Genomic DNA, 25,921 nt, shown 5'->3' with positions numbered 1-25,921 from the left:
CGCCCGCCGGAGAGCCTGTCACGCCGGGGCCGCCCGCCGGAGAGCCTGTCACGCCGGGGCCGCCCGCCGGAGAGCCTGTCACGCCGGGGCCGCCCGCCGGAGAGCCTGTCACGCCGGGGCCGCCCGCCGGAGATCCTGTCACGCCGGGGCCGCCCGCCGGAGATCCTGTCACGCCGGGGCCGCCCGCCGGAGATCCTGTCACGCCGGGGCCGCCCGCCGGAGAGCCTGTCACGCCGGGGCCGCCCGCCGGAGAGCCTGTCACGCCGGGGCCGCCCGCCGGAGATCCTGTCACGCCGGGGACGACCGCCGGAGATCCTGTCTCGCCTGGGCCGTCCTCCGGGACGCCCACCAGACTTTTGTTTCTTTGGACTGTTTTCAAAATGTTTTCTGTTTGTTTTTTGGATTCGCCCTTAGAGGGTTGTTTTCTGTTTTAGGACTTGTGTTGGATATTATTATTTACTTTTTCTTCAGACTCTGGCCCTCCAGCCTTTAGCCCCCTCCACCCACCCGGTTTGACTTAGGGTTTTGGTTTTCTTTGGACTCCCGTAGACGTTGGAGGGCGTCTAGAATCCGCCCTTGAGGGGGGGGCTCTGTAATGTTCTGGTTTTATTTTTGAGTCATATTCCTCTCCTGCTTTAGGTTCTCTGCTTGCTTTGAGTTTGTGTCCTGTCTGGGGTTTTATTTACTGTTTAGTTTATCTTGTTTTGTCATCTGTCTTAGTCTTAGCTTTATTTTCTGTTTTAGGTTTTTACTTTAGAGTGATTTTGTTTCTCAGTAAGTTTGGTGTGGTTTCTGTCCACTTGTCCTGTTAGCTTTGGTTTCTGGTTTTTTTTCTTGTTTTGATCTTCTGCACTGATGTCTGGTCTAATTACCCACTCTGCACACCTGCATTACTCCACCCCTGTTGCAATCATCTCTGACTGGTTCCACCTGCTTCCTCCTCCATATAAACAGTTGAGACCAGACATCAGTGCCAGGTCGTCTTGTTGAGTTTATGGGTGAGTCGTCTCCTGCAACATTCTTTGTATGTTTAGCTTTTGGATTTTTGACCCTGTTTTCTCCAGTAACCTGAGCCATCCTGTTCTGCCTGTCCGTCCATATTTTTACCTGTCCTGCTGGAAGGTTTGTTTTTCTGCCATCTTTTGGGTTTGACGGTGTTTGTTTGGCTTTTTCCCTGTTTTTGATTTTTGTTAATAAAAATACTCATCTGAACCTCTGCTGGTCTGGTGGAATTCTGGGTCCCCTAATTCTGATCATTACATAAATGGCTGAATTTCAGTTTAGGCCAGTAAGAGATCTTAAAAAAGAATCACCTTTTTCATGAGCATAAAGACGTGTGTCTGAGCTGCCTCCAGGACATAGCGGTGAGGATGATCCAGGCCTTTCACTGTCAGGCCCATTGTCCTACCATCAATGTTGATCCAGCGGGGGGCTCCTGGAGCCAGAAAGGTCCTGGTGGCATGAGCACATGATGCATGATGACAATGGTTCAAATTCAAGAGACCTAGTCTATAAAATGCTTAGAGTTATAACAAATCTTAAAAAAACAGGGCATGTTTTTGTTTTGTAGTCTGTCTTACAGTGGATCTGGAGAGAACCAGATCCACTGTAAGTGGAACCAACTCTCGGTTTTAGTTTGTGAGGCAGACACCCCGTCTACTTTTAAGACCAGGCTTAAAACTTTCCTTTCTGACAAAGCTTATAGTTAGAGTGGCTCATGTTACCCTGAGCTACCTCTATAGTTATGCTGCTGTAGGCTTAGGCTACTGGAGGACATCAGGGTCTATTTTTCTCTCTTTGCTGAGTTCTCGTACTGTTCTGCAATTTTGCATTAGTTGTTTTCATTTTAACTTTAACTTTTTGTTCTCTGTAATTTTTCTCTTCATAGTAGGTACACCTGGTCTGGCGTTCTGTTAGCTTTGACATCATCCAGGGAAGACAGATCACCCGCTACTACCATCTAATGTAGAACAGATTACTGGATCAATGTGTGCTTCTGTGCTTTTTTGTCTCTCTTGTTGTGTCTCTGTTCTGTCTTCTGTAACCCCCAGTCGGTCGAGGCAGATGACCGTTCATACTGAGCCCGGTTCTGCCGGAGGTTTTCCTTCCCGTTAATGTGGAGTTTTTCTTTCCACTGTGGCTTCATGCTTGCTCAGTATGAGGGATTGCTGCAAAGCCATGGACAATGCAGACGACTCTCCCTGTGGCTCTACGCTTCTTCAGGAGTGAATGCTGCTTGTCGGGACTTGATGCAATCTTCTGGGTTTCCTTAGATAGGAAACGTTTGGACCAATCTGAATGATTTGACTGAATTTGACTTTGTAAAGTGCCTTGAGATGATATGTGTTGTGAATTGTCTATATAAATAAAATTTAATTGAATTGAGAGGCCTCTGATTGAAGACACTCTGTTGTTTCACAACTGTCTGATGAGGATGGTGCTTGGTGTTTTTCATTTCACAAACTGGGGTCTGTTTGTCAGGTAGCTGATTGTTGAGGCCTCCACCTGAATGTTCTGGAGTTTCTGACGAAGCAAATCAGGTTGAATTGTGTTAAATGCACCAGAGAAATCAAAGAATATGATCCTCACAGTGCTGTCTGCATGCTTTGTCAAAATTACAGTGGGTTTCCTGAAGCAGGTGTAAGATGGAATCTTCAACTCCAACTTCACAACGTTCAGGGGGTCCTGATAGTTGCTTGTTTGCATTCTCAGGTGGACCAACATGAGTCTCTGTAGGACCTTCATGATGTGGGATACCAGGGCAACAGGTCTATGATCACTGAGGTCTAATGGATGAGTTTCCCTTCACCTGACTTCTAGAGACAGAATAGCAAGAGGAGGAGATGAAGGGAGCATCACCATCTCTTGATTTGGTTGAATATAAACATGAAGAAGCAAAAGGTCCATGGCCGAGGTGGAAGATAGAACATTGGAGGTTACACAAATGCTATGGGCCAAAGGCAGGTGAGATGTTTGTTTTGCTAGAGGCAGGAGTGGAGGATGCCAAGTCTGTTCCTGAACTGAACCAATTCATTCACCCTCCTTCTGCTTGAAGCCCGTGATCGCCTTCACCTCTGATGTCGCTCCGCTAGAGCTTATTCTCCAGCTAATTTCGGTACACCTCCTTGTTGTCCCTCATCTTGACTTTAATTCGCTCTGTATATTTATAAATAATTCCCCGTCTCCCTTCCCCAAGGCTCTTCCATTCTTGTTTAGCAGTTCCATCAGGTCACTGGTGATCCGGGGTTTGTTTCTGGACAAACACTGGACTGTTCTGGTGGGGATGGTGTAATTTGACAGTCACACTTTGTCATAGCACTGACATTCTTCCATGTGGCCGGCACAGTGTATTCCTGTCTGTAGCTTCAAAACAACCCTGCAGAGCTTCTTCAATTTTCTGTCACCATCTTCATTCCGTGTTGTTTTTGAACTAGGAGTTTACATACATAGATGTAAAAAAACAAGATCAGGATCTCATTTGACCAGAGGAGGTCTTGTTTTGGAGTTGCATTAATCCTTGACATTTGTTTTCTGCGGTAAAGCAGCTGTCAAACTAGCACACCACAAATCAGAAAGGTTGTCTCCTGGGGTCTCTTGGAACACCAACCCGCATAAGATGGGAATCAGCTGCTCAAGATTCAGCATTAATCTCGAGTGAGTGTGCACACCTCTGGCCTCCTCTCCAAAATCTGCGGAGCTATCAAGCGAGATAGGGAGGCCACTGAGAATAGCCTTGCACAAACTTAACTAAATGATATGAGTGATAACTTACTGCTAACAGTTCAATATCTGGATAGCAGAGATGATACTACAGTAAGATATCCTGGATGACACCATGTGTTGTTCACAAGCACTGCTAATCCACCTCATTTGCTTTTGCTGCTCCTTTTTAAATCTCTGTCTGCTTGTGTGGTCACAAAGCTAAAACTGTTGCATGACTTCCATTTTGGTTTTATATTTCCGTTGCAGCTATTTCCGTTATGGCTTTTGTTTTTGTGTTGCGGCTTTTGTATTTGTGTTGCGGCTTTTGTATTTGTGTTGACACCTCTGGGCCACCGTAGAAAGCCCAGCAGAGAGATGCATGGAGTTGGGGACATGATCCTGCAGCCACGTCTCAGTGCAACACATAATAATGCATTCTTAATACTCCGGCTGGGATAATGTCCTCCTTCTGTCTCTCCACTTTTTTTCTGCTCTGCCCCACGGTGCCTCCTTTGTAACTCACGCGGGACATGGGGCTGTAGTTGTGGGATTATTTGATCTTTTGAAGTGTTAATCAGCAGCTTCCTCCCTCCATCAACACCATGTTGCTGTGGTTACACATCAAAACAAATGCCCAAAAGTCCCCCCAAAAAATAGAAAATAAAATCCTTCTAGCTGCAAGGGCTCCAAAACCATGAGGTATTATTGTCAATCATAGCAATGCCTCAACAATTAAAAGGAGAAGATAGGTTTACAAAACAGTAAATGGGAATTAATTTGACAGAGCTACTAGGACCTGCTGCCTCCTTGAGCAGAGCAATTCTAGAATTCTTAGTATTGGTCTGACTTTCCTACTTTGCAGCGTAGGATAAATTCAAGATGCTGGAGAGATTTTATGACAAAGGCAAACTAATTACTTGCCTTCTCTGTTGAGATTAAAACATATACAATTTAAATCAGATGTATAACCACTAGACATGAATATAGTCTGTTCTTGGGCCTACTTGAAGATGGTCTCAGCCTTTGATGACATGGAAGAGGCGGTGCCCCACTTTAGTTCCTCGGCTGCTTCCCAGAAGGCCAGGTTCTCACCTGCCGTACAGAACAAATGCATGATCAGGATCTACATCTGTGCCACCATATGGGATCTTTCTTAGGGATTAAAGGTCTCAGTTGTGACTGTAGTTAGGCTTTAAATACCTAGGTCAGGTGTTGTTGGATTTAATCAGCTCATAAGATTGTGATTTATCTAAACCTTCTAAGCGCCATTAGAAATCTGTGAAGCATGGACCACCATCGTGGAAATATCCTTAACTAACCAGAGTGTAGCAGGAGTTACAGCAAACATTTTCCACTAATGCTGCACCTGTGCACAGGTTCACATGCCATACTGCACCTTGCTAAAGGATTCATCCCATGAAACCTTTCTCTCATTGGTAGGGTTTGTATGATAGGTCAAGACAAACAGTAGCCTATAACTGTCCACTATAATGCATGGTGTTCTTTTTGTTCAATACTAATCTGAAAAGTGTGCCAAACATTTGCGTTCCTCGTTTCTCTGATACCCCTAAATGAAACCCTGTGCAACCACTTGCCCTCAGCATTGACCCGATTAGTAAATACATTCCATCTTTATATAATTTCATCTCAGTATTAACACAGGTGCTTTGTCACAACGTCAGAGACTAAATCTAAAGTGAACACAAAACAGTTTGTGATGAAGGCTAAAGCTGCACATCACTCTGGACACATCATCTGCACGGTTCGACATGATCTGGTGGAAGCATCGTCCTATGGGTATACTCTTCTTCAGCTGGAGCAGAGAAGCTGGTTAGTCAACTTGTTTGATACTCGCTATAAGAAGTTGATGACATGCTCACGGCAGCTAAGACTGTTTTGGGCTGTTAATTTAGTTTAAGGCATTTTGCTGCAGATTTTCTGAGTTTCTGAGCATTCTTACGTCTTAGTAATAACAGCAAAGCACAAAGAAAGGTGGCTAGGATAAAATGAATACACAGGCAAATGTTCCCTGAAAGCTGTGGCAACGTACCACTGAACTCTTTCTTCAGGAAGATCTTAAAATCATCTCGGCCTCGCAGGTCAGTCAGCAGCTCAAAAAAGCTGAAGGACCAGCGCTCCACCCGCATCTTAGTGGGAACTTCCACCCTGGGAACAAACAGCATAGACATGCTTTGGAGTACGGGAAGTAGGGTGCATAAAATTTGGAAGCGTTTTATGTGGACAATTACGTAATGTTAACCAAGAGGATGATGCAATAAAACATTTCACTTCTGCAAAAACGCCATGATGTTACTGATTATTAGAATTAGGACATCATTAATCGGAACCAAGAAGCATACCAGAGCTGTCTAACATGTTTTATAAAAGCTTTGACCCCTTTGTGTAGCTGCGGCTAAATATAAATAGGTGTCTTTATAGAGATAGGCCATCTAAAAAATGTTTTGAAGAGACAGCAAGAAGGTGTTGTGTTCACCTTCTCATGTTAAGAGTCCAGTAAGCATCGTGGTCTGATTGCCAGGGATTGCTTGGTAGACAAGGAGCCAGGAAAGGATCGTGGTTTTTGTAGGATGTGATGTACTTGACCAGCCTGCAGAAATGGTAGAACTGTTAGGCCTTTTCAACCTCAGAAGCCAGAGCCCTTTTAATTTGCTACAGAAATCCATAAATTCCCGGCAGAATCTGGTTTTTAAAGCAAAGAAGAAGCATTTAACGGACATTTGGTGCCTCAACAAATCATTTTGTGGTATTTATTGAATTGTGTCAATTCAGCAACATAGTTGTATCAATAGAAATGTTACACTTTGATGCTGTACAGATGGGAAGATTTTCTTTTTTATTATTATTTTACAAGAAGAAACATCGGATAAACGTGCATGTCTCATTAAAACGACAGGAATAACTGCATTGTCTGCAGCAAAGCCGTTAGCTCCCTGTCATGTCTTCCTTTGTGAGGATCCACTCTCTGCTGACCAATCACACGTCTTTAAACTAGTCTAACAATCTTTCTGCCATTTTAGTGCTCAGTTGTTGCAATTATTTTAATAAAGCAAAGTCAAAGCTGAATAACGATGCAGTAAAGCATCAATCTACAAAGATAGCTTATAGGTAATAGTGTACTGTTGACTGAGAAAGTAAAAAGAGATTTGTGTACGCAACGTAAATATTTGATAAATACATTTTACTCTATTAATATTCATTAACAGTTATCTTTTTTTTTACTATGTAACATTTAATTTCACAATCTGGAAATCTGCAAAAGGCTGATTTATAATTTTTGAAAATGTGTCAAATATTAGTATATTTACCCCTTAATCCTCTTTTTTTACATCTTCATGACCAAGTTAGCACCTTTTTATCCCTGTCTTCATATCGTCCACTCCTTCATTATATATTGCAGTAAACATGGTTTCAAGGGTTTTTTTTGTCCTCTGTGAGTTGGAAGTTTTTTTCCAAAATATTTTGGAACTACTTTCTAAATCCATACTGAAAACCTTTGTTCTCAATTCTGTATGACAAAGATGTTAAAACTGAAATAAGTTAGAACATAATGAATGAGAAAACGTGTAGTAAGTAAATAAATGAGCGTGGAACTTCTAAATAAATGGAACAGGAATGCTTTTATTTTTATATTTTCAACCAGAAGCGTCTGTGTAATGTTGCGGCTGGAACAGCAGCCAGAGAGTATGGGAGATCATTTATGTTTATTTTGTTCTAAAATGATCCAAAGTCTTTTAATACAACATCAAGTGCTCTACACACTTCCAGCCTCTGACTGGAAATGTGTAGAGAGAGTGATGAGGACAGCAGAGCGAAGATCAGGACAGTGCTTCCCTCCATCCATGACACTGTCCACAGACGCTGCCTGACCAGGGCTCAGACAACCATGAAAGACTCCTCCCACCCCCATGATGGACTGTTCAACCTGCTGCCCTCTGGCAAGGGACTGGCCAGCTTCATTCCGCATGTCATCTATAACTGCTAATCTCCCTATACCCATATATACATCACTACATCACTAGTCACTTTACATAGATGCTGTGAACTCTATTGCACCAGTGACTAACCGACCTATCTGCACCGTCATGTTGTTCATTGTTGCGATGCATCCCACTGCTACATACTTGCACTATTCATATTGTTTTATACATAACTTTTCTGTACATAAAAATGTTTTTTTTTTTTGGTTTGCTGCTACATGCCTGACAAATTTCAAATACTTAAATTTATAATGTTTCTCTTTTGTATTCTATTTTTTACTCGGAGCCTTGCAACAAAATTGCGCACAGACATACATTGTGAATGTGCAGTTGAATGACAATAAAAATCCGCCTATGCCTAAGTCTAATTTCTGTTAATCACTATGATTTTCTGCTTTTAGCTAATGAAAAGACGACAATTAAAATTAGAATATTACACCAGAAAAATAAAAAGACATTTTAATGCACAATATGGGCTTGATATAAATATGTTTAACACCTGCTTAAAGGTTATTATTTTCAAAAGGTACCTTTAATCTGACAAACAAGCCTCGTTAGAACTGGATTTGTTTGTTGTAAAACACCGATTTGTTTTTGTTCAAAGTTTACACATAAAAGAAAAAAAAACAGAACAAGAAGAACTTACGCTCCGAGTGAAACACTGGATTTGACTTTTGATCTCATGATTGCTTGCTGGTAGAAAATGTTCTAAAAATAAATATGAGCATAAAATGTTATTATTTCTATACACAAGTGAAATAATCCTGCTGTCAGTGTTAGGTCACCAGCCACTACTTAAGAAAACAGTTCAGTGATTTCTTATGCCATATTATTAATTAACCTAAAGAATCAATGTGTTAAAAATCTGTAACTTACAACCCGTCTGTATTGGTCAAAGGTGATTTTCTGTGAGGCAAGAAGAGAAAGATCATTATGGAACATTTTGAAACACAGTGCTCTACAAAAGTATTCAAACCCCTCTGCTTTTCACTGTTGTCATTTTGCAAACTCCAGCTTCAGAACACTTTATTGGTATTTATGTGACAGACCAAATGGTGTTGAATTGTAACACGAATGCAACAAAACTAAAATATGGTTTGGAAAATATTTTACATACCAAAATCTCTAAAGGGTGTTGTGGGCTGTATTCTGCCCCCTTTATTATAACACCCCTATATACAATTCTTGAGAAACAAATTCTGGAGAAGTCTTCTCATATTGAGACAGAAATTATGTTTAATTTAAACTGAGTCTAACTGCAGTTGTTCTGTTTCTGGTCTCAGAGGTTTATTAGAGATCATAGGAGAACAAGCAGCATCACGAAGACCAAGGAATCCAGCAGACAGGTCAGGGAGAACTTTGTGGTTCAGTTTAAAGGAGGGTTGAAAACAATCTCCCAAGCCTTGAATATCTCCCAGAGCTCTGATCAATCCATCAGCTCAAAACAGAAATAGTTGCTCAGGTTGGAGAATCTGTCCACAGGGCCTTAATTGAATATTAGGGAAATAAAACCTTGGCCAGGACTTTTGCAGTTTCTTACACATCATATAGAGGACACAGTAAACATGTGGATCAAGGTTTTCCGAACAGATTGGACCAGAATGGGAAGATAAATGGAGCTAAAGACAGACACTGGGGTGGAGGTCCACCTTCCAACAGGGCAACGACCAATCAGCTACAGCCTACAGCAAGGATTAGTGTGAGATGGTTTAGTAGCTGGAACTTCAGCAAAAAGTGGTTCTGCAAAGTATTTACTTAGGGGGCTGAATACGTACAAATGCACACCACACTTTTCAGACTTTTATTTATTTAAAAAAAATAGAGATGTAATTTTTCCAATATTTATCCTCCACTTTGTCTATCATATATAATAAACCAATGAAAAGCTTGGAGGTTAGTAGTTGCAGTGTGACAAAATGTAGAAGGGAAGGATGTGTGACAGTAAAGCACAAACAGAGAACACTAAAACTAAGAACATCAAATAATAATCAACGTGACAGTACTGCTGGATGATAGCAGGAGGTTACCTATAGAAAACCTCCTGAAACTATTGTCTTTCTAATGCTAACTAAATCGTGATTATACCATATAGGTATGAAAGTGCCAAAAGTGTGTATCAAGTTACTGATAAAAGTTTTACAGTTTTAACATTTGCAGGAGTTAAATAAAACATCACACACCACAGCATCACAGACCCACGTCACGCACACAGTGACATCCCAAAGTCTCCAATTTATATTGGTTTCAAACACAGCTTCGTGTGTTTCAGTCCATGTGAAAAATTTGGATTTAAAGTGATGTTTCAGTTTAGGATGTCTTGACAATTGTTTTCAATTCCTCTGCCACTGACTGATTTCTGACAGTTATGATCTGAAATACGCATGTCTGAAGCACTTTGTGATGAGATGTTAATGAATGCACTGTGAGACCTTTGGATAACACTGTGTGAATACAGTAAACATTTACGCTTTCATCTCATCATATTAAGATGATCTGTTTGAAAGAGAGAAGGACAAGAAAAATTAAATGTCAGTCCAAATGTTCATAGATAGATAGATAGATAGATAGATAGATAGATAGATAGATAGATAGATAGATAGATAGATAGATAGATAGATAGATAGATAGATAGATAGATAGATAGATAGATAGATAGATAGATAGATAGATAGATAGATAGATAGATAGATAGATAGATAGATAGATAGATAGATAGATACGTGTGAGTGTTTGTGCGTACTGACCTGTTACCTCCTCTATGTTAGGATTAATAAGTCGTTCTGGCACAGAGTCCAAAGCACTGTGAGTACGGAGCTGGACATGCAAAGGACATGATTACAGTAAATATACAGGGCATATAATAATTCCTGCCAAGATTACATTGTCCAATAAACTGTAACATTCTGACCGCTGACAGGTGGAGTAAATAAAACAACAAGCAGTGGATGGACATCACACTGTGTGCAAACCTGGGCTCTGCAGCACTTTAGATGGACTAAGTGAAAAAGCTGATGGTGAGTGCGCTGTGTTGTGTATGAGGTTGTGTAGCTGCAGACCAATCTGAACCTTCATGCAGACTCATGCCCACCAATAAAAGCAAGGATGCTTTGTGGCCATTACCAAGTCCATGGGTTCACTGGTACCGGGCCACACAGAAAGAATAAATAACTTACATTTTATCAGTTTATTTATTTCCTGATTCTGAACGATGTTTTAGTTTGAAAACTGCCCAGATTCTTCCTGTTACATCCATCTATAGCCCCCTTTTCATTAAAAGCCCCGGGATTTAAAGCCCCAGGCTTTGGTTTTCCAGGGTAAACCAACGTCGGTGGCTTTTTGGGTTTTCGTGTTTCCATCTGCTAGGGGCCATTTATGTAAAACAGCCCCAATGACGTTTGGCACATTGTGAGGAAAAACTGCAGACCCACTCCGGTCCAGCGGGCAGCAGCAAGAAGACAGCGGCCAAACAGACAAAGGCAGAAAAGTTGTATCCATATCCTGTCACTCATGTTGCCACCCATCCGGACTCCGGAGAAACAGCAGAACAACGCACAGCTGATGGCGTTAAGGCTCCCACATGTTCGGGAGTACTGTACGCATACTGTGAACTGCACAGACTCACTCCATGCTGACTCACCATGGACGTTTTACCCTTCATAGCTGAGCATACCTATTGCCTACAGGTATTCTCTACTGAGTAAACGCTTTATAGTGACTTTTCAGCCATGACGACCAGATCCAGTTTGTAGGACATCACAGACGGTCTGGCCATCAACATGCTGCAGCAGCAGGGGTTAACACTGCAGCCTCCCTGGTGGTGAGGCCAGTCTGTCAGCGGGTCAGCCACTCCTGACATGTCAGAGCAGAATTAAAATTGGCTCATCATGCTGATGAACTGACTGCACAGATGGAGTTTGGAGGTGTACTTTCTCACCTAAAACATCTTAAAACAACTTTTTGTGATTAATTAGGGTTATAAAATTGATAGGTTTGTACACTTCTGATCTCCTCACTGTTCCTTACTCCACCGTTGTAGTGGACAGTTTTTCTTGCTGTATGCAACCCCGCCCCCTCAACAAGCCCCAGGAAAGCAGAGAAGTACTGGGTTGCTTGAAGGGCCAAAGCCCCTGGAAAGTAGACCCCCAGGAAAGGGAAAGTTGCAGGGTAAATGTGTATGGAAATTCTACCTGAGTTTTGAAAAGCTCCAGGCTTTTGAATGGCAATGGAAAAGGGGCTCATGTTCCCCTCTTTACGCACAGTATGTCTAGAAACATGTTTCAGCGTTACCTCTAAAATTAAACTCACAAGCTAGCAAAATGAGTAAAATACAAACATTTTTCCTTCCTCTACTTTCTCCACGGCTACTTTTCCTGCTGCCAGGGAAGTAGAGAGCCTGCCTTGTCTCACACAAACAGTGGATCGATCAGGGGCCATGCACTAGTTTAGAGTGTATAAAATGAGAGAAAATCTAACCTAATCCCTGGATATCATTTAGTTTATTACGTAAATACAGCGTGCCTGTCTGGGTCAAGAAAGCTCAAAAGTCTTTTATCTTTTCTTTTGTTTTCCTTCAGATGTGTTTATGTTTTGTTAATAAGAAAAGAGTTCACAGTCTACCAGCTTAGGTTTACATGAAAAGTCGGTTTTCTGTGTGCGAGGAAAATGAAAAGAGCTCCATTTGATCATAATACAGTCTTACAGAACTGTGGTGAAAAAGTTCACAATTAATAAACATAAAATACATAAAATTTCCAGGGAAGATTTTCACATTTGATGTATGGTACTCGCAGATATTCAAACTTAGTAAATGCTTTATATTCACTTTTCAGCCTCAACAAACGGATACAATCTGCAGGAAATCACAGACAGCCTGGCTGGTTAAATGCTGCTGTAATGGGCTTTTCCAACTACAGCTCCCCGGTTAGTTTGGCAGTGATGAGCTGACTGATTAGGTAAAGTTTGGAGGTATTCTTTCTCACTTATAAACATCTTAAAATTACTTTTTGTGACAAATTAAGGGTTAAAAATGGATAGAGTTGTAAACTCACCTCCTTACTGCTCCTTACTCCTCAAAGTGGTGGACTGTTTTGGCTTGCTGCACTCAACCCGCACCAAGGGGCTTTTAAACAAAGACCCGCGCTTTTGAAAAGTTCTATCCTCAGACCAAGACCTTTTCCCATGAAACTAAAGTCCCAGGACTAAATTCCCAGTGTAAATTTCTGTAAAAAACGCATGCTATAATGGAACGCATGCATGTAATGGAAAAAGGCCTACTGTGTCATGCACAGGGAAATCTTGGGAAGCAAAAATAAAATAAAAAATAGCACTGAAACCTATTTATTTATTTATTGATGTTGATAAAGAATTTTGTGGAGAAATGGATGATGAATACAGACTCCTTCTCTTTTATATAGAAATAAGATGCTAATCCAGAGGGAGAGCGCTGCCATGGTGTTTGAATTAGGGGTGGACTGCATTTGAACAACTAGTTCCAAATCCTATGGAGTGAAAACTCAGCTTGACAGTTTTAAACTGAACAGAAATTCTTTAAAAAACAATTTGTTTTTTCTTTTTTTTTACCTTTATGCTGTTTATAAAAAGAATGTATCTTGTGATATTTTAGGAGTGGCACCAGCTTAGACTGAGAAAATGTGTTTAAATAGACAAGTCAAAACTTGAAGAGAATTAATCTGCAGTCATTTTAGATGCCTTAAAGCTATAGGCCAAGATTTTTATTAGGTATAGGTAAAAGTCAAACTCCCTTTGGATATAGTTTATCATCTGGATAACTTTCCATGATGAATGTTTGTTTTGTTATTTTGTTGTGAGTTATTATTTCATTACGATAAAGTTTACAGATATGAAAACACATTTATAAAGATTTATTCTGATTACATTGCTATATCCATCTCTCCCTTTATCTAGATATATTAATGATTAAAAAAAGACTTGGTTCTTAATGTTTTTTAGAAGTTATTTAGTACATTTTAGTTTTGGCTTGGTTGTCAGGAGGCTGGGGTGCATTGGGTTGTGTGTGGGGTTGCAGTAGGAGGGGCTCACACATGGTGCTGTTATACATGAACCATAACTGAGTGACTGTAATGTTATAGCTAATTAGTGTTTTTCTATGCCTACTGTATATACAGAGAGAGACGCACTAACCGGAGGCCTGTTCACAATCCAGTAAGCCCTCTCCTGGCAGTCAAAGACCACTCTGTCAGCCTTGTTCCTGTCTCTACCAGCCCTGGAAAGTAGCACAGAAGCAAAAAAGACACAGAAGATTTCCAGGAAATGAGAGACCACAAAAGAAGACCATGAGGAGCATACATGTCTATCTATTTTGAATAGTTAGCTGTGTTTAGTTTAAAAAGTTTTCATCTCTCTGATTTACTTTATAAGGGCCAAGAAATCAGGTATCATATGTCTGAAATTCTAATAATTATAGAATAAAAATGTGTATCTTGCATTTTTCGTTAGCAACTTATGAGGCAGTGTACCACTTAGTTCAATCCCAATACCCAACAAAGATTTAAGAAACAAGCAGACCAGCTCATGTTGTCGTTCCGACTACTATTCGGGTTCTCCTTTGTCCAATTGTTTTCAGTGGACCACAGATCTGGATTTATGTCTATAACCCAGGTTAACATGTAAATAAGTCATTTATAGTGTATAACAGTGAGTTGCAAAGGTATCTATGCTTATTGAACCTTTCCATATTTTGCCATGCTATCACTGCAAAGTTTTATATGATAGACCAACATAAAGAAGCAACTAGGCCTACTGTCGAAAAGGAATGAAAAAAGTTTCGTATTCAGTGTTTTTTACAAATGAAAATTAAAACCCTTTCCTTTCCACGTGACAATGATGGACCACTTTTTTAGGGCAGGGTATGAAATCCCAATAAAAGATATTGAAGTTTGCTGTTCCTTCTCAAGGCACTGTATGTGCACTGAGGAGGGGTCAAGTCCCTGAAATAAGCAATAGTGGCTCTGCATCACTTATCTTTAAAGGGACAGAGTTGTAAAATAAAAACTTTCCCCCAGAACTTTCTTAGTTCTGTTTAATGAAATGGCTACAAGCAAGTTGTTCACCCCCATTGCTATACAGCATCCTTAGACTTTGTTTGTGCACTTTTCCCTATTCAAACACACCTTTCCCAGTTGTTAGTTCAATGGTTTGTCATGCCCAACCATTCTAACATGCATGTAGATAAGTGCATTAAACAACAGTTAGAGTTGTGATTAGCAGCAGAAACGTGACAGTGCATGCCAAAGGTCTGAAGACCCACATCTGTTTAGAACTAGTTAAGTTGTATTTGTACGTGTGACTTCTTTTTTAAAGCAAACACTAATGAAAAAGCTCTGTTTTGATACCCAGGTCACTTACTTGTACTGCTCTGTAGCTTGCATCACAATGAAGTCCCATTTGTGGTTCAGCCATTCATGCAGGTGGTTGTAATGTGCCTGTTTAAAACACAAACGTAGTGACGGTATTGGCCAACATGAGTCTGTAAAATCAGTCTGCTTATTTATATAAAAAGAGGATTCTTCAACCTCCTGAAAACATTAGCAGCAAAGTTCCTGTAAATCAGCACCACTTTGAGACACCAGGTCATTGTTGAAAGGAGAATGGAGTTTGGGAAGTAGTGATGTTTTCCTTTTACCTAACAAATCACTTGATCTAACCATAACCTACCTGTTCTAAATTACCTTTTTCCTACCAGAACACAATAATCCTGCCAAGATTAAAGCAGCAAAACATAAAGTGATGTTTTGAACAGTTCACATTAGTGATGTAAAGTAGACATGAGCTTCAGGATGCTAATGGCTGGTACACACATTTTATTCATCACTAACATGTTCCCTAAAGCTTCTAGATGTACTTGTAATAACCAGCATTGTCTGACCTACACCACAGGTACCTGCTCATAGGGTTCAAGCATGCCTTTCTTGCGGATGTTCCTCTTTGCCAGGTAAATGGCTGGAAAAAAAGGAAAACATAAGATGGGTAACTATTTTGATACACTGTAAAAAAAAGGAAGCATTTGTCACTCTTACAGAAACAGGATTTATTTCTTGTACGTGGAAATACCGCAAATTTAGTGCAAATGCATGCACCCTTTAAAAAACTTAATGGTACAGAGGTTTGAAAGTTTCTTTTGTTAAACTGTTTAAGGACTTAATATCTTAGCTTGAGCGGATAACTCTCCTCTTCCCCACATCTTCATTTCAAATAAATCCAAGTCATTTGCATTGTTCCAAGCTGGTCCAAGCCCCAAACAGATTTTTACCACCTTAGAACAATGGCAATCAGAAATATTACCAAAGCAGTTCATGCAAATGGTTTCATATGAACCTTTATACCGTCACTGTGTTTGCAGTGAACAGTTGTGTTATGATGTGATTTATATGAAAATGGAAGTAGAGGCAGTGCACTGACTTTAATTGTCCTAGGTGAAACGGATACTTTGCATGTCTATCTAAAGCCCTTCTGCTGAGAGTCATGGTTGGATACAATGGCAAAATTAAGGTGTGTTCAGTAGTAATAGTGTTCATTTGGACGACATTTGCTTTTTACTCCCCTTTACTAAAGGGGAGTGATAGCTAAACTAGTTAGAGCAGTGAGCTTGCATTCAGAGAAGGCTGCAGGTACTCAGTTTCAGACTCCCACTATAGCAAGACCCAGGCACTGTAAAAAAATCACTGCTCCCTGAGGGAAGGGTTAAATGCAGAAGACACATTTCGTTGGAATGTACAATTGCATAGACCAATAACGATTATTTTGTCTTATTTTTATAGCAACCAGTTGTTCTGACTAGAAATGTTTTATACACACGTTGTATATTGTATGTATAGTATGGAGTTGAAATAATAGGTGGATGTTTAGTCTTTGACCACCTTAGACTAACATTGAGCTGCACTGAACAATAAATCTGGATTTACACTAAATGAAGACACCCAGACTGTCATGATATGAGACTTGGGACAGGACCCAAACACTGAACCTCACAGGTAAACATACGAGGAAACATACGACACGGAAATTGGAGGAGTGCAACAGAAGAATCTAGAGGGCAACAATGAAGACCAGGGAGCTTAGATAAAGAGATGTAAAATGGTAAATTGGCTTGTACTTGTATAGTGCTTTATTAACCCCAAAGCGCATTACACTACAATCAGTCACTCATGTGATCAATGGCAAGGGAGCGTTTAATCAAGGAAATGAACAGATGTGAGAGTACTGAGCTGAAGAACTGAGGGAAAGAGACCAATTAACACAAGCGTAGCTGAACATAGGCACAAAAGGATCTACAAATGAAAAAGGGGACATGCCTACCATTCACATATGAAAATAAACCAACATGCACAGAGGGGTGAACTCAAGAAATAAGAGAGAAAAAAACACAAAGGAATTAACTATATGGTAAGAATAATGAACACAGGGAAATGATCTGCATATGGCAAAATGGCAGGTATAAATCCAGAAATACTAGAAAACAAACGAAAGAAAAGAAAAGATCGTCTTTATTTGTCCTCTCTATATTGCCCTTAGGAGTGAATGTGTGTGCATGGCTTTTTGTCCTGTGTGTCTCTATGTTGTCCTGTGATGAACTGGCGACCTGTCCAGGATGTACACCTCCCATCCAATGACTGCTGGAGATAGAACAGTTCTAGGCCATGACACGTTGGAAATAAAATACTGCACCTACCATAATCAGAGTCCTCTGGAACCCATTGTTGTGTCGGCCAGAAGTAGGGAGTCTGTAAAAGTTAGGCAGTAACTCTGGTATTAATGCTTTTGCATGTCCAGTAGTAGCATTCATCCACCTGCTAGCATGTATTTAAGGCGTGATGAGGTGTTCTCCTCCAAACTATGATTTTATAATGTGTTGGAATATATCAGTTAAACAATTTTTTTTCCTGTTTCTCCCTGACTTGTTAAAAGGCACAGGACTGCAGGTCCAGGAAATTTCATGTAAGAGTAGAAATTGTAGCAACATTTATCGTTTATCGACATTTTTTTGCTACAAAATTTAAACGCAATAAATAATTCTTCCTTAGGGATGTGTCTGGATTTCCCTCTAAATCATCACCTGGCTGTTGTATAACAGCAAACTCCTTTATGAAAAGGGATCATATAAAATGTACAACAACACCTCAATATATTAAAACAACATATTTTGTTTCTCTAGAAATAAATGTGTTAAGCTTCACTACCTACACACAGTATATTTAGGTTAAACTTCTGCACTTTCACTCACAGTCTCAAAATCTATGGGGGGCTGAGCAGGATTAGTGAAATTAGGGGCAAGGATTTATTTCATGCGCTTAAAAGACACGGTTAAACATTTTAGAAGTGAGGTTCTGTTTAAAGACTATTAGCAACTGATATCTTACCCACAGGATCTACAGTAGCTCTGTAGGCATCCTTGTTTAGCAGAAATGTAGATAAGTTGGTCTTTGAGGCTGAAACTAACAGCTAGTCTAACCAAAACCAAAGCGAGCTTCTCTCGTCAATCTATAAAACATCATAGTGGTTTATGCAGAAACTGTTTTTTGGAAACCTTATGCTCTTGTCATATTTGCATTGGGTAATTATGTACACAGAAGCTCATGACTAATTACCCAGGAAGTGGGGTTAGGAGGCCGTGCATCACCCGTAACCTTCCTGTGAGGAACACTGACTTAGGACTTATTGGAGTAACTGTCTGATCCAAAAGTAAAGCACAGTGAGAAACCATAAATACGCTTGTGATTAAAGCAAACCCCTTATTGATTTAACATTACGGTAATTAAGCCATGAATGTTTTACTGTTTCTTGTCTTTCTAAATGTTTCACTGAGGAAGCTCTTGGACACCTACTCCCATTAACCCTGTTATTGTGGGCCTTGAGAGCACTTGAGGGTTCATAAAGGAGCTCTCGTATAAACCACAATGTTTGAGATAGGAGGTTTGGTCTCGGCCCCTCTAGTCGTTAGCTTCAGCATCTGGGAACAACTAATCTGAATTTCTACTAAATTAAGATTCCAACAGAGGTATCTACTGCAGGTCAGATATTAAGTGCTTATAACCTTTTACCAGAGCCTGGTGTTAAATCATTCTAGTGATAAAAGCAGCTCAGCTCTTGCTGGCATGAGTAGGTAGAAAAAAAGCAGTGATATAGTTGTACCTGGAAGCGGTAAAGGCTGCTGTCATTACACATCACCAGCTTCTTGTGGTTCTGCAGGGGGTAGATGTAGCCATACGCCACTAACATGGTGCCAAAGGCCTGAGCTTCTGCAACGTCCAAGGAGGGAAGCACAGAAGATGGCAATTCTTCAATATCATAGTAGCTGCTTTCTTATTCAGTCACTGAAATACAATAAGCTGTCATGTTTTACTATTGCCTGTTTGATCCATATCTTATGACCATAAGTGAGGGTCAAAATGTAGACAAACTAGTAAATCAAGAGCTTTGCTTTTTTTTTTTTGCTCAGCTCATTCTTCACCACCTTCCTCTGCTGGAAAGCTTCATTTTACATGTAGCTCTTTTCATATTGATTCATTTTGTGTGTAAGTCTAATGTCTTGTGTCTACATGTTTTTACCACTGACTCACCTGAATTCTCCCACTGTGGGACAATAAAGTTATTTCTATTCTAAAAGCTCTTATCACTGAACATAGTTTTGGTAGATCTGAAAATCCATCTTATAACCAAACACGCAGATACAAATAATGCTTGTCTTTAGTCTAGAATCACATTATCCTTCTTTGGATAAGAATAATTTGTGCAAAAGTGAGAAAGGAACCAAAGTTTGACATTCTCAGCTACTACCTTCTGTTGTGGTCTTCATCTTGTTGCCAATCCAAGCAATTATGTTGCTACCTGTTTGGAAACACAGAAGATGTCTTAAACATTAAAGAAAATGTGAGCGCAAATAATTAAGCTTATCAGTCATGTCTTGTCGGGGCTTTTGTGTTTGTGCCAAATTGCCTGCTTTGCTTTAAACTGTGATACAGTATATTAGAGTGTTGAACACCACTTACTTTTACATATCTAGGTATTATATTATGCTAGGTTCAACTTTCTCAATCAAACTGATTTGCTACATGATACTGAGCCAACAAGGTGAAAAGTTTGGTTGGACATGAACATAATTGAAAGCAATACATATTTCTATGTTTGCTTCACAGCTTCCCCTCGTGACTTGTATGCATGTGTGGCTGGAGGAGCTCAGGTGAAATTATCATGGAGGCTTCTGCATTGTTTGCACTGGTTGAAAAATGCACATTGACCAATGTGATTCGTGTTTAGGAAAAGATGAAGAGCAACCCAATCTCAAAACAGAATATCTGATATCATCTGACACATTTTATTCCCGGCAGCAGGTTTATGTGCATGCAGGCGTGACTTAATCTTAGACTTGGCTGGAAAGCCACTTTGACTTGCAAAGCACTCTTCAAATCTCATCCACTTACGAGTGGCTTTATTTAGCCTGTGTTAGCAGCTTAAGCATTGAGACAGCCCATTGGTGTCTGTTAGGCAAGGCAAGGCAAGTTTATTAATAAAGCACTTTTCAGTAACAAGACGATTATGGATTAGCTTTTCCAGATCCTGCTGAGACATCAGTCCATTAATCCTGGAAATATTCTTCAGGTGATAGAAAGCCAACCTTGTAATTGTCTTTAGATGCTTTTGCAGCTTCAGGTCTGAGTCCATCACTACACCCAGGTTTCGGGCCTGATTAGTGGTTTCTAGCTGAAGCAGCTGAAGCTGTGTGCTTACTTTTGATCTCTCCTCTATTGGTCCAAAGATTATTATTTCAGTTTTGTTTTTATTGACTTGAAGAAAACTTCCATGCATTGATTTCTTCTATTCATTTACTCAGCACTTAATTGACCCCATAGTTGCCTGTTTATTTTTATGATCTGAGCTAGAGGGAGCATGTAGATTTGAGAGGAGAGAGATTACAGAAAGAATACAGTAGCACTGATCCAGGAAAACTTTCTATGTTAAAGAAAAGGTGGCAGTTATAGCTACTTTAGCTCCATTTTGCACTATTATCCATATTGCATATTATTGTATCATGTGTGTTGTGTAAATAGGCAAGAGTCTTTTCCATTGTTAAATTTGAATATTTTATCTTATTTTACAGCACTGTTGCCTTACAGCAAGAAGGTCCTGGGTTCGAGTCCAACCCTGAGTCTTTCTACATAAAATTTCTGTGTTGCCCTGTGACAGACTAGCGACCTGTCCAGGGTGTCTATCTCCAGCTGTCAATGGGCGCCTCTCGCCCAGTGAACGCTGGAGATAGGCACCAGCACCCCTCACGACCCCATAAGGGATAGACGTGTTAGAAAATGGATGGATGAATCTTATTTTACTTGACTAGGCCATATCAGTAATTGTGCAATAATTACTCAGGTATTTACATTTTATCTTCTATTCTTGGTGTTTCTTTACAGCTAATTTTAGATTAGACTAGTTTGTTCTTTTCTTCCTGTTCTTTTCATTGCTAGTAAAGGTGTAGCTGTCTGTGTCTTTGCCACTGTCACACCAAATTTTCCCATTGTGGGACAATAAAATAATTCTTATCTTATCTTTTGTGGCTTCATTTAGGAGAGAAACAAAACTGAACACATAAACTCTAAACTAGAAGTATAATCTGTGGGACCAAAGCTAGTACATACAGTTAAAGCTTCCACATTTGCTTTGTCTAGAGACAAACAGAGGCAGATTTAACCACTGACAGACAGGCCCAAGTGTATCATATATAGATTGAGAACAAGAAGATGTTGCCAGCAGTAGCTCAGCCCACACCTCCTTCAGAAAGGTGTCACAGATAAACACAACACCTAGCTAGATGTAGCCACTCTAAAGATATATATATATATATATATATATATTATATATATATATATGTATATATATATATATATACATATATATATATATATATATTATATATATAATATATATATATATATATATATATATATATATATATATATGTATATATATATATATACATATATATATATATATATATATATATATATATATATATATATGTGTGTGTGTGTGTGTGTGTGTGTGTGTGTGTGTGTGTGTGTGTGTGTGTGTGTGTGTGTGTGTCTCAGTCTCACCAGTGATGGCATGTGGAATAGTTGTAACGTTGAGTTTCTGCTCTGAGCCTTTAACTCCATTTTTTGGGTCTTGCATCTCCACCACAATGGCATCTAGCTGGAAGAAAGAAACATTCATACGTGCAACTTCACTGATAAATGCATTTGCAACCATAAACATACTCTTTCAAGTAAATATTAAGGAAGATCTTTTAGATGATGAATCCAGTTATTCACATGACACAGTGGAGTCCCAAACTTGATATTTCTACTTATAAACAAACCCTATTAGTACTGCATCCTTCTAGTCTGGTAGGAAAATACACTTCCTAAAAGAACAACAGCTGCTCAAAAAAGTATTATAATAAATAGGTGAGATGTGTGTGATGAGATGATTGGGTCTTTTTACCTTTGACCAAACAATATCAAAATGTTATATAACATCTCTGAAATTTTAAGGTTTCACACGTGACAGTTCTGAGCAATAATGGCTAATCTGGGAACATACTTCATGCTTAGGAGACTAAATTTAAAATGGTTCTCATTTAAAGTTTGCCACAAGTCATGGAAGGACACATGTGGAAGAAGGTGCTCTGGTCAAATGAAACCAAAGTTGAAGTTTTTAGCCTTAGTACAAAAGGCATCACCCTGAACACACCATCTCCAGACACATGGTAGTGGCAGCATCATGCTGTGGGGATGCTTCGCTTCAGCAGAGACAGGGAAGCTTGTCAGAGTTGATGTGAACATGGATGGCGTTAAATCCCAGAAAATCCTGAAAAAAACTTTTAGAAGCTGCAGAAGACTTGAGACTAGGGTGTAAGTTCACCTTCCAGCAGGAGAATCATCCTTAAACATTCAGTCAGAGATACTATGGGTAAAACTTCAGTCTTCTAGGCAGGTACTATGCAGCTTTGTTTTGGTCCTCCTGAACCTGCCAGGTCCAGGAGGGAAAACCAGGTATTCATGTCTACAGGCCATAGGAGAAGGTCAGAAGGTACATGGAATGATAAATTCATTCCACCTTTTTTTGGTCAGGAAGCATGGCTTCTGATCTAGAGGAGCTGACTCTCATCCCAGTACTCAGCTCCGGTGAATGCTGAACATCCTGATCTGAAGAAGCCAACAGAGTCAAATCATCTGCAAAAAGCGAAGATGATATCCGGAGGTTCCCAAACCACCATCTCTCCATGACTACACCTTGAGATCATGTCCATGAACACCACAAACGGGATCAGTGACAAGGAGCAGCCCTCACAGAGTCTAACATGTAGTGGGAACAGGCTTGATTTTGTGCCAGGAATGTAGACACAGCTCTTGTTTCGGACAATCAAGAACGGGAATGTCAGCCCGATACCCCATACTCCCTCACTGTAAAACCTAAAGGCCTTCTATTTCAGCCAGAGGCCTTCCATGAATGCTGGTATCCACCAGTTGGCATTGTGGTTGCCACCTCAACAGGTACAGATAACTTTTGGGCCACAGCTCCAAGAAGCCACATCTGCAAGGTCCTGAACATGGCTTACTCTGATTCCATGTCCTCAACCTCCCTCAAGACCTGAGAGAAATTTTCCTGGGAGTGTAAGTTGAATAATACTCAGTTGCTTCCTATGCATTGGCACAAGTATGTCACAAGTATGTCACGATCCCCAGGGATCTGCTCCATGTTTTGGTGCTGTGTGTCCTGCCTTCCTTGTTCTTTTTTGTTTTGTAAGTTACTTCCCTCTTCATTAAATTATCGTTTCCACTATGTGGCCCCCAAACTCCTGTCTGCACCACTGTCCTACAAACAACCTCCGAACCATGAAAAGTTATGCATCTAAAGGTTGCAGGGCATCATCCCCAGAGGGCTAGATTTTGAAGCCTCTGGTTAAGATCAAATTCAAGATTCAAATTCAAATTTTTTGCAAGACCCGAATACCAGTGTTCTCAGATGCTCTCCATCCAATCTGACTGAGCTTGAGATGTTTCGCAAAGAAGAATGAACAAATACTGAAAACTGGTAGACTCAGAGCTGTAATTGTTCAAGAAGCTTTGATTAAGGGGAATGGAATACAAATGTACACCACGCATGCTTTTCCACAGCTGTTAAAAGCATTAATCATTTTCCTTCCAATTCACAAAAATGCAACTATCACCTGCACTGCCAACAAAATACACATGTGTAACATCAGAAAATATCAAAATGTGCTATCCCATATATCATGTCAGTCCCTCCTATCCCTGTATTTCTGTCCTGTTGAAAAGTATTAGTATGAATTGGTAAAAAATAACTGCAAGTTGATTTTTCACTTGGAAGAGCAAGGTCCTGGCTATACACAGTCACCAGGGGTCAGTTCTTGGCCCCATCCTCTTCATCATTCATATCCTCCCCCTCAGCCACGTCATCAGCCGCCACTGAGTTTCATTTCACTTTTATATTGATGACACACAACTGTACATGAAATCAGAATCACATGCCACTTCAACTTCACCAACAGCATCATCATCTTCAATACTCTCCACCTGTCTGAGGGAGATAATAAAGGTGTGGATGAAAAACAATTTGCTCCAGCTGAACATCTCCAAAAAGGAGCCAATTCTATCTATTCATTATCCTCCCCACAGCAGTCACCCATCTTGGTGTGAAATTTGATCCACAACAATACACATTCAAAGCCCATGTCAAAAACCTTTGCAAGATCCCATTCTATCATCTCAGAAATGTTGCAAAACTCCGTTCTACACTCACCTTAGCTGATGCCAAAAAACTGTTCCACGCCTTAGTCTCCTCCAGACTGGATTAATGTATTGCACTTCTCATCGGGATCCCTAACAAGAGGCTGCAGAAACTATTGTATGTTCAGAGCAGTACTGCAAGGATCCTGATGAGAGGGTGAAAATATGAACACATCACACCTCTCAACTCACTTTACTGGCTTCCTGTTTCTGCAGGGATTGAAGGTCCCAATTATCACCCACCAGTGCATGTATGAAAATACGTCCCCATACCTGAAGGAGCTACTCCCCCCACTCACTACACAACAATCCCTCCACTCAAAACACTCAAACCTCCTCCTACTCCCCAGAACTAAGCTGAGCACCATGGTGCCTTCTGCTCGGCCGCTCCTGGGGCTTTGAATGCCTTCCCTGACCATCTAAGAGAACCACAGACTATTGAGACTTTTAATAAACGACTAAAAACATTTATTTTTAGAAGAACTGATGAGTTTTTGTCTTGCACAATAATATCGCTGCACTATTTTTTTTACACTGTTTTATCTTATTTTAATGATTTTACCTGTAGCACTTTGACGTTTGTCTTAAATGTGAAGTGCATTACAAATAATCTTTTTTATTATTACTTCTTCTTTTAAAAAGAGTAACACAATATTACCAAAATTCTCAACTTATTCACTAAACAGTTTATTCCTGTTTTTTTGTGGTGTGATGTAAATGCACAGTGTTATATTAAATATGTAACATCTTTTAGTCCCATCAAAGTTATAATTCAGGATATTTTACCTGTAGAGCAGCTCAAGTCAGTTTATTCTGACATGAGCAAAGCAAAATACTTTCTTTGGCAGTGAACTCTGACTGCAGAGCAACAAAGCTAATTGGCTTTAAAGTGGAATTAGAGGTTATCTTTAGCAAGCCTCTGCTCTTCTGCTGGCTTACCTATAAACCTTATAGAAATACACATGCGTTCGGATGCCCACAAAAGACAGCAAAAACCATCTGACTTCCTGGTAAGAATAGCTTCCTGCTGATAAACTGTACATTTTAGAATATTAGCAAGCAACAGAGGGTGTAATCTGTAGTTAAATCTGAGGTATAAATTAGTTCTGTTGTTTTAAACAAATACTTTACAGCCAGGGTTTTAATGTATTTAAAACATATTAATACAGTCAATGATCATGCTTAAAATTGAGTGAAGTAATAATGCTTTCACCAACCTTTTTCAGGCAGTGCGTACGAGGCCGGAAATGATGGCCCCGGTTAGGACGAGCTGTTCTGATCGTCATACTTGCACCCTGGTTACAACCAAATCAGATTAAATGAAATAAAATATAGGTGTGAAGTTTCCCAGGTGTAATGGTTGTAGCTGAAGAGAGAGGAGTGTGTGCATATAACGGA

The 25,921-nt window shown here is 40.0% G+C and overlaps 1 protein-coding gene across 1 annotated transcript in view; it reads right to left on the bottom strand.

Annotated features, from left to right (window-relative positions):
• The window catches only part of rgs9a (regulator of G protein signaling 9a), a 33,334-nt gene extending 7,413 nt beyond the window's left edge, over positions 1–25,921 (bottom strand). Inside the window, exons 1-15 of the mRNA XM_012879538.3 lie at positions 25,741–25,921; positions 21,827–21,923; positions 19,515–19,565; positions 18,870–18,976; positions 17,410–17,461; positions 15,622–15,680; positions 15,087–15,163; positions 13,863–13,944; positions 10,452–10,514; positions 8,577–8,606; positions 8,347–8,408; positions 6,197–6,310; positions 5,753–5,868; positions 4,707–4,794; positions 1,314–1,452 (exon numbers count right to left, since the gene is read on the bottom strand). Coding sequence (XP_012734992.2) covers positions 1,314–1,452; positions 4,707–4,794; positions 5,753–5,868; positions 6,197–6,310; positions 8,347–8,408; positions 8,577–8,606; positions 10,452–10,514; positions 13,863–13,944; positions 15,087–15,163; positions 15,622–15,680; positions 17,410–17,461; positions 18,870–18,976; positions 19,515–19,565; positions 21,827–21,923; positions 25,741–25,809 — 1,206 coding nt within the window. The 5' untranslated portion in view covers positions 25,810–25,921. The remainder of the gene's footprint in view (positions 1–1,313; positions 1,453–4,706; positions 4,795–5,752; positions 5,869–6,196; positions 6,311–8,346; positions 8,409–8,576; positions 8,607–10,451; positions 10,515–13,862; positions 13,945–15,086; positions 15,164–15,621; positions 15,681–17,409; positions 17,462–18,869; positions 18,977–19,514; positions 19,566–21,826; positions 21,924–25,740) is intronic.

Source organism: Fundulus heteroclitus, chromosome 16 (assembly GCF_011125445.2).
Source record: "Fundulus heteroclitus isolate FHET01 chromosome 16, MU-UCD_Fhet_4.1, whole genome shotgun sequence".
NCBI classification, from domain to species: Eukaryota; Metazoa; Chordata; class Actinopteri; order Cyprinodontiformes; family Fundulidae; genus Fundulus; species Fundulus heteroclitus.
The sequence above is the reverse complement of the archived record's forward strand: the minus strand, read 5'-3'. Positions and strand labels throughout refer to the sequence as shown.